Source organism: Ambystoma mexicanum, chromosome 1q (genome assembly GCF_040938575.1).
Source record: "Ambystoma mexicanum isolate Mex_15411 chromosome 1q, UKY_AmexF1_1, whole genome shotgun sequence".
In the NCBI taxonomy this organism is placed as follows: domain Eukaryota; kingdom Metazoa; phylum Chordata; class Amphibia; order Caudata; family Ambystomatidae; genus Ambystoma; species Ambystoma mexicanum.
Window position 1 is genome coordinate 268,320,976 of NC_090922.1, and position 15,891 is coordinate 268,336,866.

At 44.1% G+C, this 15,891-nt stretch overlaps 1 protein-coding gene across 1 annotated transcript in view; it reads right to left on the bottom strand.

Moving 5' to 3' along the window:
* Positions 1-5,100: 5,100 nt before the first annotated feature.
* The window catches only part of LOC138521221 (arylamine N-acetyltransferase, pineal gland isozyme NAT-3-like), a 512,324-nt gene continuing 501,533 nt past the window's right edge, over positions 5,101-15,891 (bottom strand). Inside the window, exon 2 of the mRNA XM_069633895.1 lies at positions 5,101-6,369. Coding sequence (XP_069489996.1) covers positions 5,491-6,363 — 873 coding nt within the window. The 5' untranslated portion in view covers positions 6,364-6,369 and the 3' untranslated portion in view covers positions 5,101-5,490. The remainder of the gene's footprint in view (positions 6,370-15,891) is intronic.

A 15,891-nucleotide genomic window follows, 5' to 3' on the forward strand; every position in this document is an offset into this window, starting at 1 on the left:
TAGGGTCTGTTCCGGAAGGTAGCCACTATGTCCTGAAGATGTCAAAACAGATGGACAAAGTGGCTTACCACCCCCACGCCGGTAGCAGCCCAAGAAAAGGGGAAAAGCCTTAGGCACAAAAACCCCTTTGGATGGTGGCTGGTAGAGCTTAATACAACGTGGATCCAAGAAGCAGTATCCAAAAGCATGGTGGAGGCAAGGGACCCACACGGAAGGCATAGAACTGAAGGAAGGGCAGCAGGAGGATCAGGAAGCAGAAGAAGCACAGGTGGGAGAAGGCAGGATATGGTTGCGGAAGGAAAATAGAAGTGGGAGCAAGGAGAGAAACTAGCATCTTACCCTGGGGAGAGAAGCACAGGGTTGCAACGCGCCGGCTGCAAGGAACGAATCGCTGATAAGAATGCTGGGGGACCGTGATGGAAAAAGAACTAGACCGTGCACCGTGGAACGGCGCCAAAGCATGGTGGAACATGCTAATGGCGGCATGTCCACCTGTTGCAGTGCTTCCAAAAAGGAGCGCTCATGACACGCATAAAGAGCTACAGCAGCATAGGGGCTTTAGAATTATCAACAATATCTTATGTTGGCGGAAGACATTCTACCCTTTAACTAGCCTACTTGATCACATTTGATTAGATCTGGAAGGAATAGAAGAAGACAATAGGCTAGAATCTTAGCAAACATTTACAATCAGCATGATTAAGGAAAAAGGCTTATATCTTTGGGGAAGCTCGGGATCTTCGGCTTCGGAAATACAATTAGCATGGTTTCCGAAAAGGTTCTTTCAGATTTACATTGTCCAATAAAGTGAGCGAAGAGTTCATTCAATTTCGGAACTAATAAATCTTTAAATGTGTAAAGAAATCTATGGAAAATCCAACTGGGCATGGAGATTTACCTTTTTTAAAGGTCATGGATTGCTTTATAAATTTCACTTTCAGTAGTGGGAATATTTGACGAGTTCAGATGTAATGAAGGGTAGGTGGAACGTGATAAGTGCTTAGGAAAATGTGGACAATGAGGATTACTAGGGTGAGATTCTGAACTATATAATTTCTGATAGAATTTGGAAAAATATCAATAATATCTTTATCTAAAAAAGACCTATTGCCCACAGAATCCTTAACCGCAGCTACTCTTGTTGTTTCTCTTTTAATAGTACAATAAGTGGCAAGTGATGTACTTGTTTTATTGGAGAATTGATATTTTTTAGCTTTATAATTTAGTAATGCAGCACATAAGTATTCCAACATTAATTTATTATATTTCATTCTTAATTGTATGTTGCTGCTAGGCATATTCCAAGCAGGATTTTGGGTGTATTGTCTTTCAATAGTCTTTAATTGTTTAAGGATAGTTTCTGATTCATGTTTTAGTTTTTTCTTTTTCCTGGCTACATATTAAATAATCTGGCCTTTTAGTACAGCCTTATACCAGTCCCAGTCATTCGTGACAGAGGTATCTTCCCTCTTAATGTAAGTAAAAAAGTTATGATGTGCGTTAATTAGGAAAGGTGTAAACAATTCATCTTTTAACAATGCAGAATTAAATCCTTGATTGGTGTGTGCAACATCGAGCTTAATATGAACAGGTGCATGGTCAGATAAAGAAATACAATCAATGTTAGTGCCTATTAGGATGGTAGACATAGATTTGGAGAAAATAATATAATCATTTCTAAAGAAAGGCTCATGCGGACTGGAATAAAAAGTGAACTCTAAAGCCGAAGGATGTGTTATGGTGCAAGGGTCAATAAGGCCCAATTCAGAAATAAAGTTCAACAATTGATTATGTGATTTAGAGTACATAAAGGACATGTTCGACTTCCTATCATGAAATGGGTCAATCGTTTCATTGCAATCCCCACACACAATACAATTATGAATATTGGATTGAAGTAGATACTCTTTGAGATGTAACCAAAAGGCGGAGATCAGGTGAGGTAGGGCCATATCCATTCAGAACTGTGTATTCAACTGAATCAACTAGAAGCTTGAGAAAGTGCCATTTGCCATAATCATCTGAGTCATATTGTATTACTTTGCAATTGAGAGCTTTGCTAAGTAGGGTAATAACACCATGTATTTCCCATGCGCCCCACTAGTAACTACTTGGCCTACTCATAACCTTTTAAGTTTAGCAGCTTCAGCTTCTGACTCAGGAGTTTCCTGAATACAGGCAATAGATGGTTTTGTTCTGTTCAAATAGGAGACTACTTTTTGTCTCTTTATAGGATTATGTAAACCTTTAACTTTCCAGGAGGTTATATTTAGCAGCATAGGAGTAGAAACTAGTCAAGATAATAAACATTATGTGTAGTAATTAAAATAAAGATAAGCAACCACCAAGGAGTAACAATAATACCTGAGGCATGAAGCAGTAAGGATTGAATTTCTGATGTACTACTAGATTAACGAGAAAGGAAACATAAGGGATAAGGGGAGAAAAGTCAACACAAATGTAAGCAATGATAAATACCAAATTTCCACTAAGAGTACCAAAGTGGCTAATCGGAAACAGCCACAGCAATTCATGTTGACTAGTAGAAACTGCAGAGGTGGAGAGCCGGGTAAGAGGAGGCCAGTATCTGCTCTATTAAAAAAAAAACTTAAATCACATAAACAATGGGCTCATGTCAAGATAGTCTTACCAAGATGCCATGAGGTTGGAATAGAAGTGTCCACTTCCTCCATGTTATGAATTAGGATGAAACTCCTTAAGTCTCTCAGATTTTCAAACGTGGAAATATGACCTTTAACGGCAGCTTTCATAATTCCTGGATGGATAATACCAAATCTGGTTTTCAGTTGCCTTAGGGCAGGTCCAAAGGCAAGACATGCTTTTCTTCTTGCGGCAGTAGCATTCAAGACATCCTGAGGGATGTATATCTTTTGGCCATCCCACCTTAGTTGTTTAGCTTGTGTAATTTTAATTAGAATGGCAAGAATGTGATTGTAATCAAACAAGGTGACATTTAAGGTCCTAGAGGAGCTGCCAGATTTGGGTAACAAGTTAACTGGACAAATCTAATGTGCAGATGTTAAGATGTGTAGACGTTGGGAGGTTTAGCAGTTTGTAAAGGATAGTATTCAGGAACAGAATAGAATTATCTTTTTAAACACCTGCAGGCAGTCCAACAATATGAAGGTTCTTCCTTCTATTCCTATTTTCAAGGTTCAGACTGCTTCTGCAAAGACTTTACTGCTGTCTCAGATACGTGTACTCTATTGGTAACATCTTCTGTGTCACCGTTCCACTTACACCATTCCAGATTCAAATAGGGACTATTTATCATCTGATTGTTGCAGTTTAGTGTTTGTGGCTTCCATAAAGGATTTCAAAACCCTAAGCTCCATTAATATAGTTTGTGTTGATTTGTGCATATCATGCCAAAACCTGATAAAAGCCATGAGTACCTGGAAATATGATAGCAATATGTGACATATGACCGCAGCCCTTAATTTAATTATTTAATTCTGACCCCACTCTGCCCTTATTTTAATTAAATAATTCCAACCCCTCTGCCCTTAATTTAAATAATACCGAACCCCTACCTTTCATTTTAATCAATTAACCCCATATCCTGTAACTTTATCAAATTTAACCCTTAGAAAAGAGAAACAAATGGAAAAAGACCCCACTCCTGATTCCCATCCCCACCCCAAGACCCTTTGCCAAACCTCCCCCAATCCCTGATTGGTGCTGCTGGTGGTCACGCGAACCTACCAGCAACACCAAGGGGAAAAAAAGGCAAGAGGATCCCAGGTAGACCCCATTTTGCCAAACTCAGGTAAGTTCAGGCCTTTTGGCCTGTACGCCCGTCAAAGCCCCCCTTAAACTTGATTTTAACCCGACCCCTGCCCTTAAGTTTAATTAATTTATCCCAACCACCCTGCCCTTAATTTAACTATTTCATTTCAACCCCTTCTGCCCTTAATTTCATTAATTCTGACCCACTGCCCTTAATTTAATTAATTAATTTGGACCCCTCCACCCTTGATTTTATTAATTCCGACCCGATGCCCTTTATTAATTAATTCTGCCCCTGCCCCTAATTTAATGAATACTGATTCACTACACTTAATTTTAATCAAGTACCCCATATCCCATAATTTTACTGAACTTAACACTTAAAAATAAAAAAGGAAAAAAGGAACCATTCCGAGACCCTACCCAAAATTTTCCCCCAAAGCTCTGATTGGTGCTGCTTGGGGTCACGCCACCTTACCAGCAACACAAAGGTGGGAAAAAAAGAACCAAACGGGCAAGACGAAGCCATTTCACTTCCCACAGCTCCCAGGGAGACCTCTGCGTGCCAAACTGCAGGTAAGTCCAGGCCTTTTGGCCTGTACTCCTGCCATCACTCCCTCACCGTAACCATTATTTTACCTTGACCCCTGCCCTTAAGTTTAATTAATTAATCCCGACCCCTTGTCCCTAATTTAAATGTTTAATTCCGACACCTCTATCCCCTTATTTTAATTAAATAATTCCAATCCCTCTGCCCTGAATGTAAGTAATACATTCCAACCCCTCTGCCCTTAATTCAATTAATTAATCCTGACACCCTGCCCTTAGTTTAATTATTACAGACCCCTACCCTTCATTTTAATCAAATAACCCCTTTTCCTGTAACTTTATAGAATTTAACCCTTAAAAAAGAGAAAAAGAGAGAAAAAAGAGAAAAAAGACCCCTCCTTATTCCCATCCTGAGACCTCCCCCCCCCACCCAAACTCCTGATTTGTGCTGTTGGGAGTCAGTGATCCAACCAGCACTCTTACTGGACTCTCCAAGGCAGCCTTGCCCAGGCAGCCGCCAAAGGGAAGCAGAGAAGGGCGATTCCTGTTGGCCTGTTCACCCTGCAGCCGTTCCCTATCCAGAGGACTAGAGAAAAGAAGGTAATGGTCCTCACAATATAATTCAAACCAGTTAGGTTCCTGCTGCTTTTCAATGTAGCCACACTAGAATTGTACTAATTTAGTTTTTGGTTTAGTTTAGATGCACTCCTCTACAAACCATACACCTGGATCAAAGCAAAAATGGGACAAAAATGAAGAACCAACAGTAAAACTACTCAACACCCAGAGATCACCCAAACCAACTAAACCCCTTCTCTTTTCCACACCCTCACACCTCACGTACAACACACACCCTGAGGACTAGTCAAACAACCCATTAAAAACACACAAACCACAGAACCCTCTCTAATCATACTATAAACCCAATACCTGTAGACAACAAATGACTCAGACATGGACACCTAATCTGACGCATCTTCCACACTTTTACCAGTGCTTCTCAATACTATATTGCTTTACATAGCCTGTATATTTCCAAAATGTTTAGATAGTTCGAGTCCATGAAAATGCTTTATTTGCATGTACAGCTGGGTTGCATAGATGCTGTGTCCTAATGCATGCTTCAGCTACATAGGGGATACCACAGCCTTGTATCCCACATCCAAAAGACACATCATGATATGTGATTGTCTAAACAAGATGACTTTTCTTTCTTTCCTTTTTGACAAAGAAGAAATTATTTTCTAAGTTTATAGTGATTTTTTCTACAAGTGCTTTCTCGAACTCTTCATCTTTAAGTATTATGACCTCAATCAGATCCATATTTTCCTTGAAATTGTATGTTACTTTGGTTAGTTTGTTGTTAAATAAACCAAAGTACCCGCCCGGTAGCTGAATGGAGCAGAGGAGATTAGAAGAAAGAATGAAATCTTCACAGGACTGAAGGTATGTGCAGACAGGCTGGAAGAACCCCATGCTGCGGGGCTTAAGGGTGAAGAACAGAATATGTATACAGGTTTCTTCTCCTTCAGTGCCAGAATTCTGCATACTGGGGTTGTGCTGGTATCGCTCTGTTTTGTCAAGATACCAAAGCCCTCTTTTTTCTGTGAGGCAAAACGTACCCGGAATCTGATGGTCTACCATCCCAGAAACTACCTCAATTGGTTGCCACATTTGATAGCCTAGACCTGCACCTGCATCAAGCAAGTAGGTTGTGCCATCAACAACCACAGTCAGCATAGGGTGGCTAATATTTATACTGTAGATTTCCAGCTCTGGGATGTAAAAATTGCCTCCAATGAGTGTGACAGCATAACCCATTTCTTTAATGATCCAGTAGAAAAGAAAATTGTGTTCCCAGCAACATCCGCCTCGTTTCTTCATCACAAGTTTTTCAAATATGGCTTCGAAATCAAGGAAAACGGTTTCGCCACAGTAGCCACTGGCATTTTCAAATGGAATTGCCTTGATATGATGCTGGAATATAGCTGTCAAAGTGTCCATGTTAGCTTTTTCTGTTGATCCTCTGTAACAAATTCTTTTGAAATATTCCAGTTTGTTCATTGTTTTCTGAAAAAGAAAATACACATTTTTTAATGGACCACTTCTTAAAGTAGCCATCAATTTTATTGGTAACTGTCACACAAAGGCAAAAATACAGATTATATAACAACATACTGTACCGAAAATCTAAAATCCTGGCAAGTTACGAATTCTGTAAGAAGCCGCCAGTTTTATAGAACAATTTCATATTCTTTATATGCAGAAGTTGTCATCTCCATTAGTAGATATTGCAGAAACCTTTTGGGGAATTCACAAGGACATAAATCTACTGCCTCCTCACACTGCACAACGACTTGGCGATTTTGTTGAGCAATATTGCGCTATTTTGTTATTTGCAAAGTACAAAACCACCATGAGTGTGGCTTCCTAACCCGAACTGCCTTTATGCAGTGCATTGCTGCACATCACAGTTTGTGGCAACACATTGAATATATATTGAGATAGTAATTACATTGACACTCCTTAGGAGGTCCGGAAAAATTAGTCCAAGCTATTGGCACAAGCTGTGTGTGGAGTTTTGTACTTTGTAATGCTAAATATGTGGTTGCATTAGTCCTGTGAGAATACGACATGGTGTGCCATTCCAGTCAGAGGTAAAGTGGCATTACTGAATATGTTATTTTATGTTACGTAGCATTTATATAGTGCTCTATCTATCATTGGTATGATCTCAAAGCAATGGTAGGTTGAACGCACTCGGGAACTGCAGTTCTGGTCAGTAGAGAGAGAGATAGTGTTGTGGGGTGTGTGGGTGCACCTGTTATGCGTGCAGCTGATGTAATTGGTGAATAGGAGCTGCATCCTAGCGTTAGGTGTGGTGTTGAAGATACCATTTGGATGTGTGCACTCTGGTGGGTGGACATCCAGACTGGGTTTGGCTGCGTTAGGCGTGAAGGACGCTTATGTGTGCAACTATGCCGGAATGTCATGGGATAGTTGTGTTTTATTAGGGTGATGAGGTGTTCATGGGGTAGTGTTCGTATGTGAACAGCTAGGCAGAATTTATCAGGGGTATAGCTGTGTTCTAGTTGTGTGATTGTGTATAGTAGAGAGTAAGCATAGTGATGTGATATGATGTGGTGGTTCATAATTAAAGCGCCCAAGACCAGGCACGTGGACAGGCTGGCAGGAACACCGTGACATACAGACACACAGTGACAGGGGGCAGGGCTTACAGAGACAGGAGGGGGACATAGGGATATACAAGAACAGCATGGGGAACAGGAAAGCAGGGCACACAGAGACACGTTCGCGGTGGGCACACACAGGAACTAGAGGATAGGGTGATTCCATCCGTTCCATCCATCCGTTCACTCCATCAATCCATCCATTCCATCAATCCATCAATATGCAAAAGGAATAGGTGTAGTAGTGTGCTTGGTAATTCAGAGGTTTTTTTGCAAATTGTGGAATCTACATTATTTTGCTTGTAACTAATGAATAGTGACACATGACAAAGAAATGCATGTTGTTAAAAAAAATATACACAGGATCTTGCAGAAATTGTGCCTTTATAAGGCTAACACTGTATATTTGTATTATATCTTTTAAGACCACAGGGGTATCTTCCTCAGGCAGTGATGAATAGGAGATTTATAGTGCTTACCTTCAACTGATCCATCATGAAGCATCCTATTGTGAGTGAGTATGGATTGTGCAGGATGGGTGGAGAAAGGTCATTGAAGGAGGCCTTTACTAACGAATATTAGCCCGAGAGGCGGGCATTGATGAATATATGGTTTCTACGCTCACGGGCAGAATGTCATGATCCAAGCCCTCGTGCTGAGCAATCTGACAGCTGCTTGCACCCACCCCGCCTTCTTCCCACCCACTCCCCATGGTCTGCCAGACTTCTCGTCACCTCCCATTGGCCCCCTCCACGCCCATCTACCATCTACCTTGTATTTTTCTGGGCCACCATACCGCTCCTCCATCACTCCACAGCCACCGGGTGGATCCCTCCTTTCTGTTTTAGTAGCGGCCATACAGAGTGAGTGTTTGTTTCAATGAATGGGTCACTGGGAGCATGCCACCCTTCTATTGACACAAATACATTGCTATCAGTACCCTGGTTTTAAAACCAGCAGCAGCGGGATTGATCGTCTGGTCATGTCACCAGATCCCAGAGTGAAGGCCCTCACATGGCGGCTGCTATTTCTGCATTCAGATACTATATTCCTTTTATCAAGTACGGCATCACTGCTAGGTCTGTTGCGGACCCTTTATGCACACAAATCAGATTCTGAAGTAGGCACACAGGCAGAGATTTAAAGACAGAATAGCGGATTATGTATGTAAATCTCCTTACTCCTACTATGTCACATTTCTTGCAGCTAATTTAAAACATAATGCCCCATTTCCCCAACACCTATTTCTCTACTATACTCAGCAGAACAGCCCAATGTGAATGTACAAGGAGGATGGGGGGAGCATAAGGAATGTGATGATTCTGGAGTGCTAGGAGTAATGAGTTTACCATGCGTCACCCTCTATTCCTCCCAAATGACATTAAATCTGAATAAAATCACCTCCAGTACTGGAAGAAAGCTGAAAACCTTCCTCTTGAAGAGAAAGGTTTTGTTATAGAGAACGGACCAATCATATAGAATCTTGGACGTCTCTGTGAACTGCCTTTTCTTGGTTAACTGGATGTCTCGCAAACAGTCTCCTACAGACCCCGGGTTTGCATTTACCCTGTCCCTTGTCTCTTCTTACCCCTTTATCACTCTTTTCATTTGCACTTTTTCATTTCTCTATTATGTTCCTTGTACTTCTCAGAGTTCCCCTCTGCTCTTAATTTATCTAGCTGTGAAAAATCAGTTATCTGTGCCCCATCCCTTTGCGTTGGAGCTCTGTGCTCCGAAACAACTGTGTTTGCCATCAGCGCCTTATTCAACCCAAATAAATAATTACCTCGTCTACCTCCTCCTAGTAACATTACTTACAAATGATGTTTTTTTCAAGCAGGACAATCAATTGCCCTTATCCATAAACGTGTGCTGTGTATGAAATCTCTTTCCAGAACATAAGGCTGTTAATCGAATATGGTGACAAAATACGTTCCTGTGTGTAAGAACGGAGGAAACGACATGCAGGACAGGGTAATGAATAAAGACCAAACATCGTAGCCCTTTGTCATAATATTACTGAAGACCAGAGCAAGTTGGGACCCGCCTCCGAGCACACAGAACACAACATTCTCCACAACAGTTACAGTATAGTGAGCGGGGGTTGCGAGGGAAACCCCTGCAGCCCCCGTAAAAGATTAAAAAAAGAAAACGACACTGCGGCGCCGGTTCCCGATCACCGAAGTGAAAGGGAACTGGCGCTGCAGGGACTCAGCGTGAAGAAAAAGGCAAGTAGGGTTTGTGTATGTTGGGGGCGTGGGTGGGGGTGTGTTGAAGGTGTGGGTGGGGGGTGTGTCATGGGTGTGTTGTGGGTGTGGGTGGGGGTGAGGATATGTAGGGGTTTCAATGTGTGGGTTTTCAAACTTTTGGTGGTTCGCACATTTCTCATGCAAACTTTCCGGCCGTAGTAAAATCAGCCGCGGTCGGGTCAGGTAGATCCAATCGGGACAGCGCACACACTGCTATGCCAAGGCAGGGGGCTGGGGCGACCCCCCCCATACGAGCCTGAGGACAGCTCCCCAGAGCTTTGTGCTCCCCTGACTACAGCCTCAGATCAGACGTGGCGACCCGCTAAATTTAAGCATATTACTAAGCAGAGGAAAATAAACTAGCCAGGATTCCCTCAGTAATGGTCAGTGCAGAGGGAAGAGCCCAGCGCTTAATCCCGGTTCACCGGCAGGTGTGGGAAATGTGGCATACAGACAACCGATTCTTCGGCATCGCTCATGGGGCCCAAGTCCTTCTGATCAAGTTTCAGCCCGCGGACGGTGTTAGGCCGGTAGCGGCCTCTGTCACGCCAGGATCAGGTCTTTTTGGTGTCAGTAAATCAATATTGAGGTAGTTTCTGGGAGTCAACCTCTTAGGTCTTGCGCCCTTCTTTTTGAGAAAATGCAATTTGCAGGTGTGCCTCGGTGTGAAGTTTTTTTGACAGAGGAACCACTACCTCACCTCCGAGGTTTTAGTAGAATGTATGCAAAGTTTTCACACAGTGACTGTGCCACACTTATTAGTTGTTGAAAAAATAAGACAAATCAAGTAAGGTATCAAATCATATATATCCTGTAGGAGAGCCCTTTTTATTGACGCGTGTTTCGGCTCATTCAGAGCCTTTCTCAAAACAGGGCATTATCAATAACACTGCACCAATAATAAAGCATGATAATACAGACTTATACATGAACATACAACCATTTTTTATATGTAGACAGAGAGTAAGGAGGGGTAATAGGTCGGATTGTAAAGGAAGTTGATCAAATAAAAAAATGTAAACTTAAAATAAGAAATTATATTGTAAGAAAAGACAAAAATAGCAGGACAGTGGCCATGGAAGTCGGAATCCACTAAGGAGCCCAGGGAGACTTCTCTTTTCTTTGTGAAGGGCAGGGCACCCTGGAATGGGTTCACCCTGAGAGAGGGGCTGAGCCTTGGAAAGTGTTGCGTTTCCGGTGGCATTGCGGTGAGCTCTCGCTGGTCTTTGAAAATCTGGGGGAGATGGTGTAAATCTTGCACCAGGCCGCACCCATACCCGCAGCAGGTCTCCAAGGTGAACAGCCTCTGGCATGTTGGAAAAATGTATATAAGGGAAGTCGGCAAGTCAGATCCGTAACTTCGGGATAAGGATTGGCTCTAAGGATTGGCTCTATGGCCTGGCTCAGTCGGGCTGCGGTGTGAAGCGGGGCTGTGTGCGCACCACGGCTGGATGATGCACCTCAACCTCCCTCCCCCCAGGGGCGGTGCCGACTCTGGATGCGAGCTGGGCCCTGCCTGTGGATCGCCCTAGCTGCGGTGGTCGCCTCTCTCCATTCCCCTCCCGGGATTCGGGGCCGATGTTCTGCCTCGGCCGATGCCTAGCAGCTGACTTAGAACTGGTGCAGACCGGGGGAATCTGACTGTTTAATTAAAACAGCATTGTGAAGGCCTGCGGTGGGTGTTGACACAATGTGATTTCTGCCCAGTGCTCTGAATGTCAAAGTGATAAAATTCAATAAAGCGTGGGTAAATGGCGGGAGTAACTATGACTCTCTTAAGGTAGCCAAATGCATTGTCATCTTATTAGTGACACGCAGGAATGGATGAACGAGATTCCAACTGTCCCTACCTACTATCTAGCGAAACTACAGCCAAGGGAGCGGGCTTGGCAGAATCAGCAGGGAAATAACACCCTGTTGAGCTGACCTGTAGTCTGGCACTGTGAAGAGACATGCAAGGTGTAGAATAAGTGGGAGGCCCTCAGGCCGCCGGTGAAATACCACTATTCTTATAGTTTTTTCACTTACTCAGTGAGGTGGGGGGCGAGCCCCGTGGGGCTCTCACTTCTAGTTCCAAGTGCCTGCCGTGCTTGACCCGCTCCAGGGACAGTGGTAGTTGGGGAGTTTGACTGGGGTGGTACACCTGTTAAACAACAACGCAGGTGTCCTAAGGCGAGCTCAAGGAGGACAGAAACCTCCTATGGAGCAGAAGGGCAAAAACTTGCTTGATCTCGATTTTTCACTATGAATACAGACTGTGAAAGCGGGGCCTCACGATCCTTCTAACATTGTGGGTTACAAGCAGCAGGTGTCAGAAAAGTTACCACAGGGATAACTGGCTTGTGGCAGCCAAGCGTTCATAGCAACGTCGCTTTTTAATACATGGATGTCGGCGCTTCCTATCATTGCGAGGCAGAATTCGCCAAGCGTTGGATTGGTCGCCCACTAATAGGGATCGTGAGGTGGGTTTAGACCGTTGTGAGACAAGTTAGTTTTACTCTATTGATGATGTGTTGTTGCAATAGTAATCCTGCTCTGTACAAGAGGAACTGCAGGTTCGGACATTTGGTGTATGTGCTTGGCTGAGGAGCCAATGGGGCAAAGTTACCATCTTGATTTTTTTACCTGGAAAGAGTGTGAGCCTTTTTCCCACTCTTTCATGTATTTTGATGTGTGTTTTACTTTTGTGTTCTTTGGGTATGGTGCTTTTTAACAAACTCCATGGCATCATCTTTTTCTGTGTGTCACACAGCACCTTCAGTGCAGTGGCACAGGGGTGTCTTTCAGACTCCCCAAGGTTTAAACACCTTCTCTGGGACTGACTACTGTCTCCCAGAGCATGTAAAGTTAAATTGACTTTACTAGTCTCTTTAAATTTACTGACCCAGAACACACTATCTTCCTATAGAGTGCTGGAGGGGTTGCTTAGCTTCCCCTAAGTCAAAGCACTCATGTAACAGTAAAATGTTACCCTTTTCTACTATAAATGGCTGGTGGCAGTGGTTTAAATCAAACTACCATGATTTTTCCCAACCGCTAATAAGGGTAGCTAAAAATCGGGTCAGCCATGTTTTTCAATATGGCGCCCAAGACCTATCTGTAAAAACAGACTCTGGTCGACTTTTTTCGCCATTTCTTTTAGGAAAGGTCCTTCTTGTGTTTGTCTCTGTGTGCCAAACCAGGTTTGGTCCCTTTGTTCGTTGGCCTTTGGTGGGCTTCACTGCTGAAGCCCTCCTCTGGCGCCAGGTTGTCTGGGGTGAACAGGATGTGAGGGAGGTGCCCAAAACTCCCTGTGCTTAGTCTCCTAGGAGACCTGAATGCACTCTGGCGTGATTGGCCGGCTGGCTGTCCGTCAAGGACTGCCACCATGCTGTGTGAGTGACAGCCAGGCTGGAATGAACGGGGGAAAACTGTTTAAAAGCAGGTCTCTGGAACATGAAAAGCAGAGTTGACCACTGGAATGAAAGAACCGAAGAGGAGAGGAAGGAAGAGGACTGCTGGAACTCCTGGGCGACCAGTGAAGCCCTGCTGCAGGTCCGAATTGCCTGAAACTCCGACGACAAAGAAGCCCTTCATGGTTAACTTCTTCCCTTGAGTTTGGTGGGAACAACGAACTCGCAAGCCACCTGGATACCGTCCTATTCCTGTTGAATTTTCATCAGAGTACTGTTGAAAACAGGATAGCCAGAGGGAAGGAAACCAGCTTGTGGACTTTAAGGCACTCAAACCTTAAACCGACGTCTTGCTACAGCTTTTGGCCTCGTCCCTGGCAGTGCAGGATCCTCCCAACGTCCTTCTTGTCCCCACGACTGAAGCTCAAGAACAGCGAGATCTGCTTGAACTGCCAGGAACAACTACCTCGGCTACAGCTTTCTTCATTGACAAGGTACTGTGCAAACGCGGTATGGAAATCTTTTTGGCCATCGAGAACGTGCATGAAACTTTCCTCAACTACGAAGGTTTGTCCTTCCCTTAACATTCGTCAAACGTTTTGCCTAGCCACATCCATAAAAAATCAGTGGCAAAGACTTAACCGTTACTTACCAGAACTGTGCTATCCTATACAAAAGACTCTGAACCATTGACTTTGGCCCAGGCCTCTTGAGAATAATTGCTGGTTGTACTTAAGTGAAACCCTTTGCCCTGCCTATGAATGTATTTGGGCTGTCTATTCTTATAACCTTGTCTTTTCCCTCCTTTATTAAGTATCTGAAGTGCCATTTTTCTCCCTCTTCATTTTGGAGCTAAACTTGGTCAGTTACTTACCGGTTGGATTTTTGTGGTTTATTAGTGTGTGATATTGATCTGCTTGTGCTAGTGTAATACTTTCTAACTGACTGAGTAAATAAATGTATATTCTTTTACCAAGAAACCTTGTGTAAGTGTCTATTTGAATCACTGTATTAGTTGGTCCTTTGTGTAACTTGTTCTACTGATCACTCAACTCTTAAGATAAGTCTGGCTGCTCAGCCACTGCAACCACATAACTGTGTAGTACAGGCTTGTACCAAAGGTGAAATTGTACTGACACTTGTAGTCTTAATTGCCTGTAGTGTTCCCTAAAGGTACTGCAGGTGAATCTGTCTAACAACCGTAACGATGACACAGCGCTGTCGAGCCTCGGTTGGCCTAGGATAGCCAGCCTCTGGGCCGGTGCATAGAGCCACTCGCCTCTGGAGATGAGTGTGGACAGAAGGGGGCCACCTCTCTCGCCCGTTGCGTACCGCATGTTCGTGGGGAACCTGGTGCTAAATCATTCGTAGACGATCTGATTCTGGATCAGGGTATGTGTAAGTAGCAGAGCAGCTACCTCGCTGCGATCTATTGAAAGTCATCTTCTGAGTCAAGCTTTTGTTGCTAGGCGCCGTCAAGGGTCTCCCTCCTTCCTCCTGCTGTGCCGCCGGGCGCACAGGAAACTCCCACCCACACTAGGCGCACACCCACGGGGGTGTGCTGGCTGGGCGGGGAGCGCTCTTCTCACCTTTCCCAGTCAGCCTGGCGGACCTGATGGCCTCAGCCCGGGCCTTCGAGAAGGTGCCTTAAGCCCCCGGACAGGCGGTGGAAGGGAGACTGGAAGTCACCCAGGGCGCTGGGAGTGGTATCTTAAGCCTGTGCCGCTGGATGGTGGGATTGATGCAGGCACGGCCGCTGGGCCAACTGGCCCGGGGAGTAGGCCCAGATGGTCCAAGTTGTGGCTGGCGAACCAGATGGCTCGATTTGCAGCTGACTCCTGCATTTGTCTCCGGTTGGGTTCCGTAAGCCCCCACCTTCTGGGGGCTTAATAGTTGTCGTGGAAGTGTCTCCCAGGCCCCGGCCTGTGTGCGTGGAGGTGGTGCTTTGTTAGGCAGAATTATATGCAGTACCCTTTGGGAACACTACACACAATTAAGACTACAAATGACAGTACAATGTTACCTTTGGTACAAGCCTGTACTACAGTTATAGTGGTAGCAGTAGCGGAACAGCCACACTTATCTCAAGAGACAGCAATTACTATGATTTAGGCAAACACTGACTCAAGGTTTCTAAGCAAAAGAATATATACTTATTTACTCAACAGTTGTATAACATTTCACTATTCTCAGCAAGTTAAAAATCACAATCATAAATACACCACACGGCTTCCCTTAAATTCCAGACAAGTTAAGCTCACAAAATAAAGTGGAAGAAAAATGGCACTCCAGCAATTTAAAAGGGAGGGAAAGACAAAGTTATTAGAAATTAGGCAACACCAACAGGTAAGTACTCAGGGCAATCGAACAATAGAGACTACAATGAGGAGATCAGATAGAAAAGGCTTAGGGCCAAAGTCAATGAGTCAAAAGTCTTTTGCTCAAGATCACACAGTTCAGGGTAGTTCGCGGTAAAGTTTGTGGCACAGATTCCGGACGAGGTTGGTTGGTAGAAAAGTTATTTCAAAAAGAAGAGACGGACAAGCCCTCAGATTAGAGAAAGATTTCAAGCACTTTCACCGTGGTTGAACGAATTGGACAACCGGATTTGCACAGTACCTTAAAACGGAGAGGGAGCTGGAGCTGAGGTGGACGTTCCTGGTGGTTCCTGCAGGCTCACGGTTCCTGAAGCGACTGTTGGACTGACACGAAGTAGGAAGACTGGAGGATCCTGCACCACCCAGGGAAGAAACCAGCAGC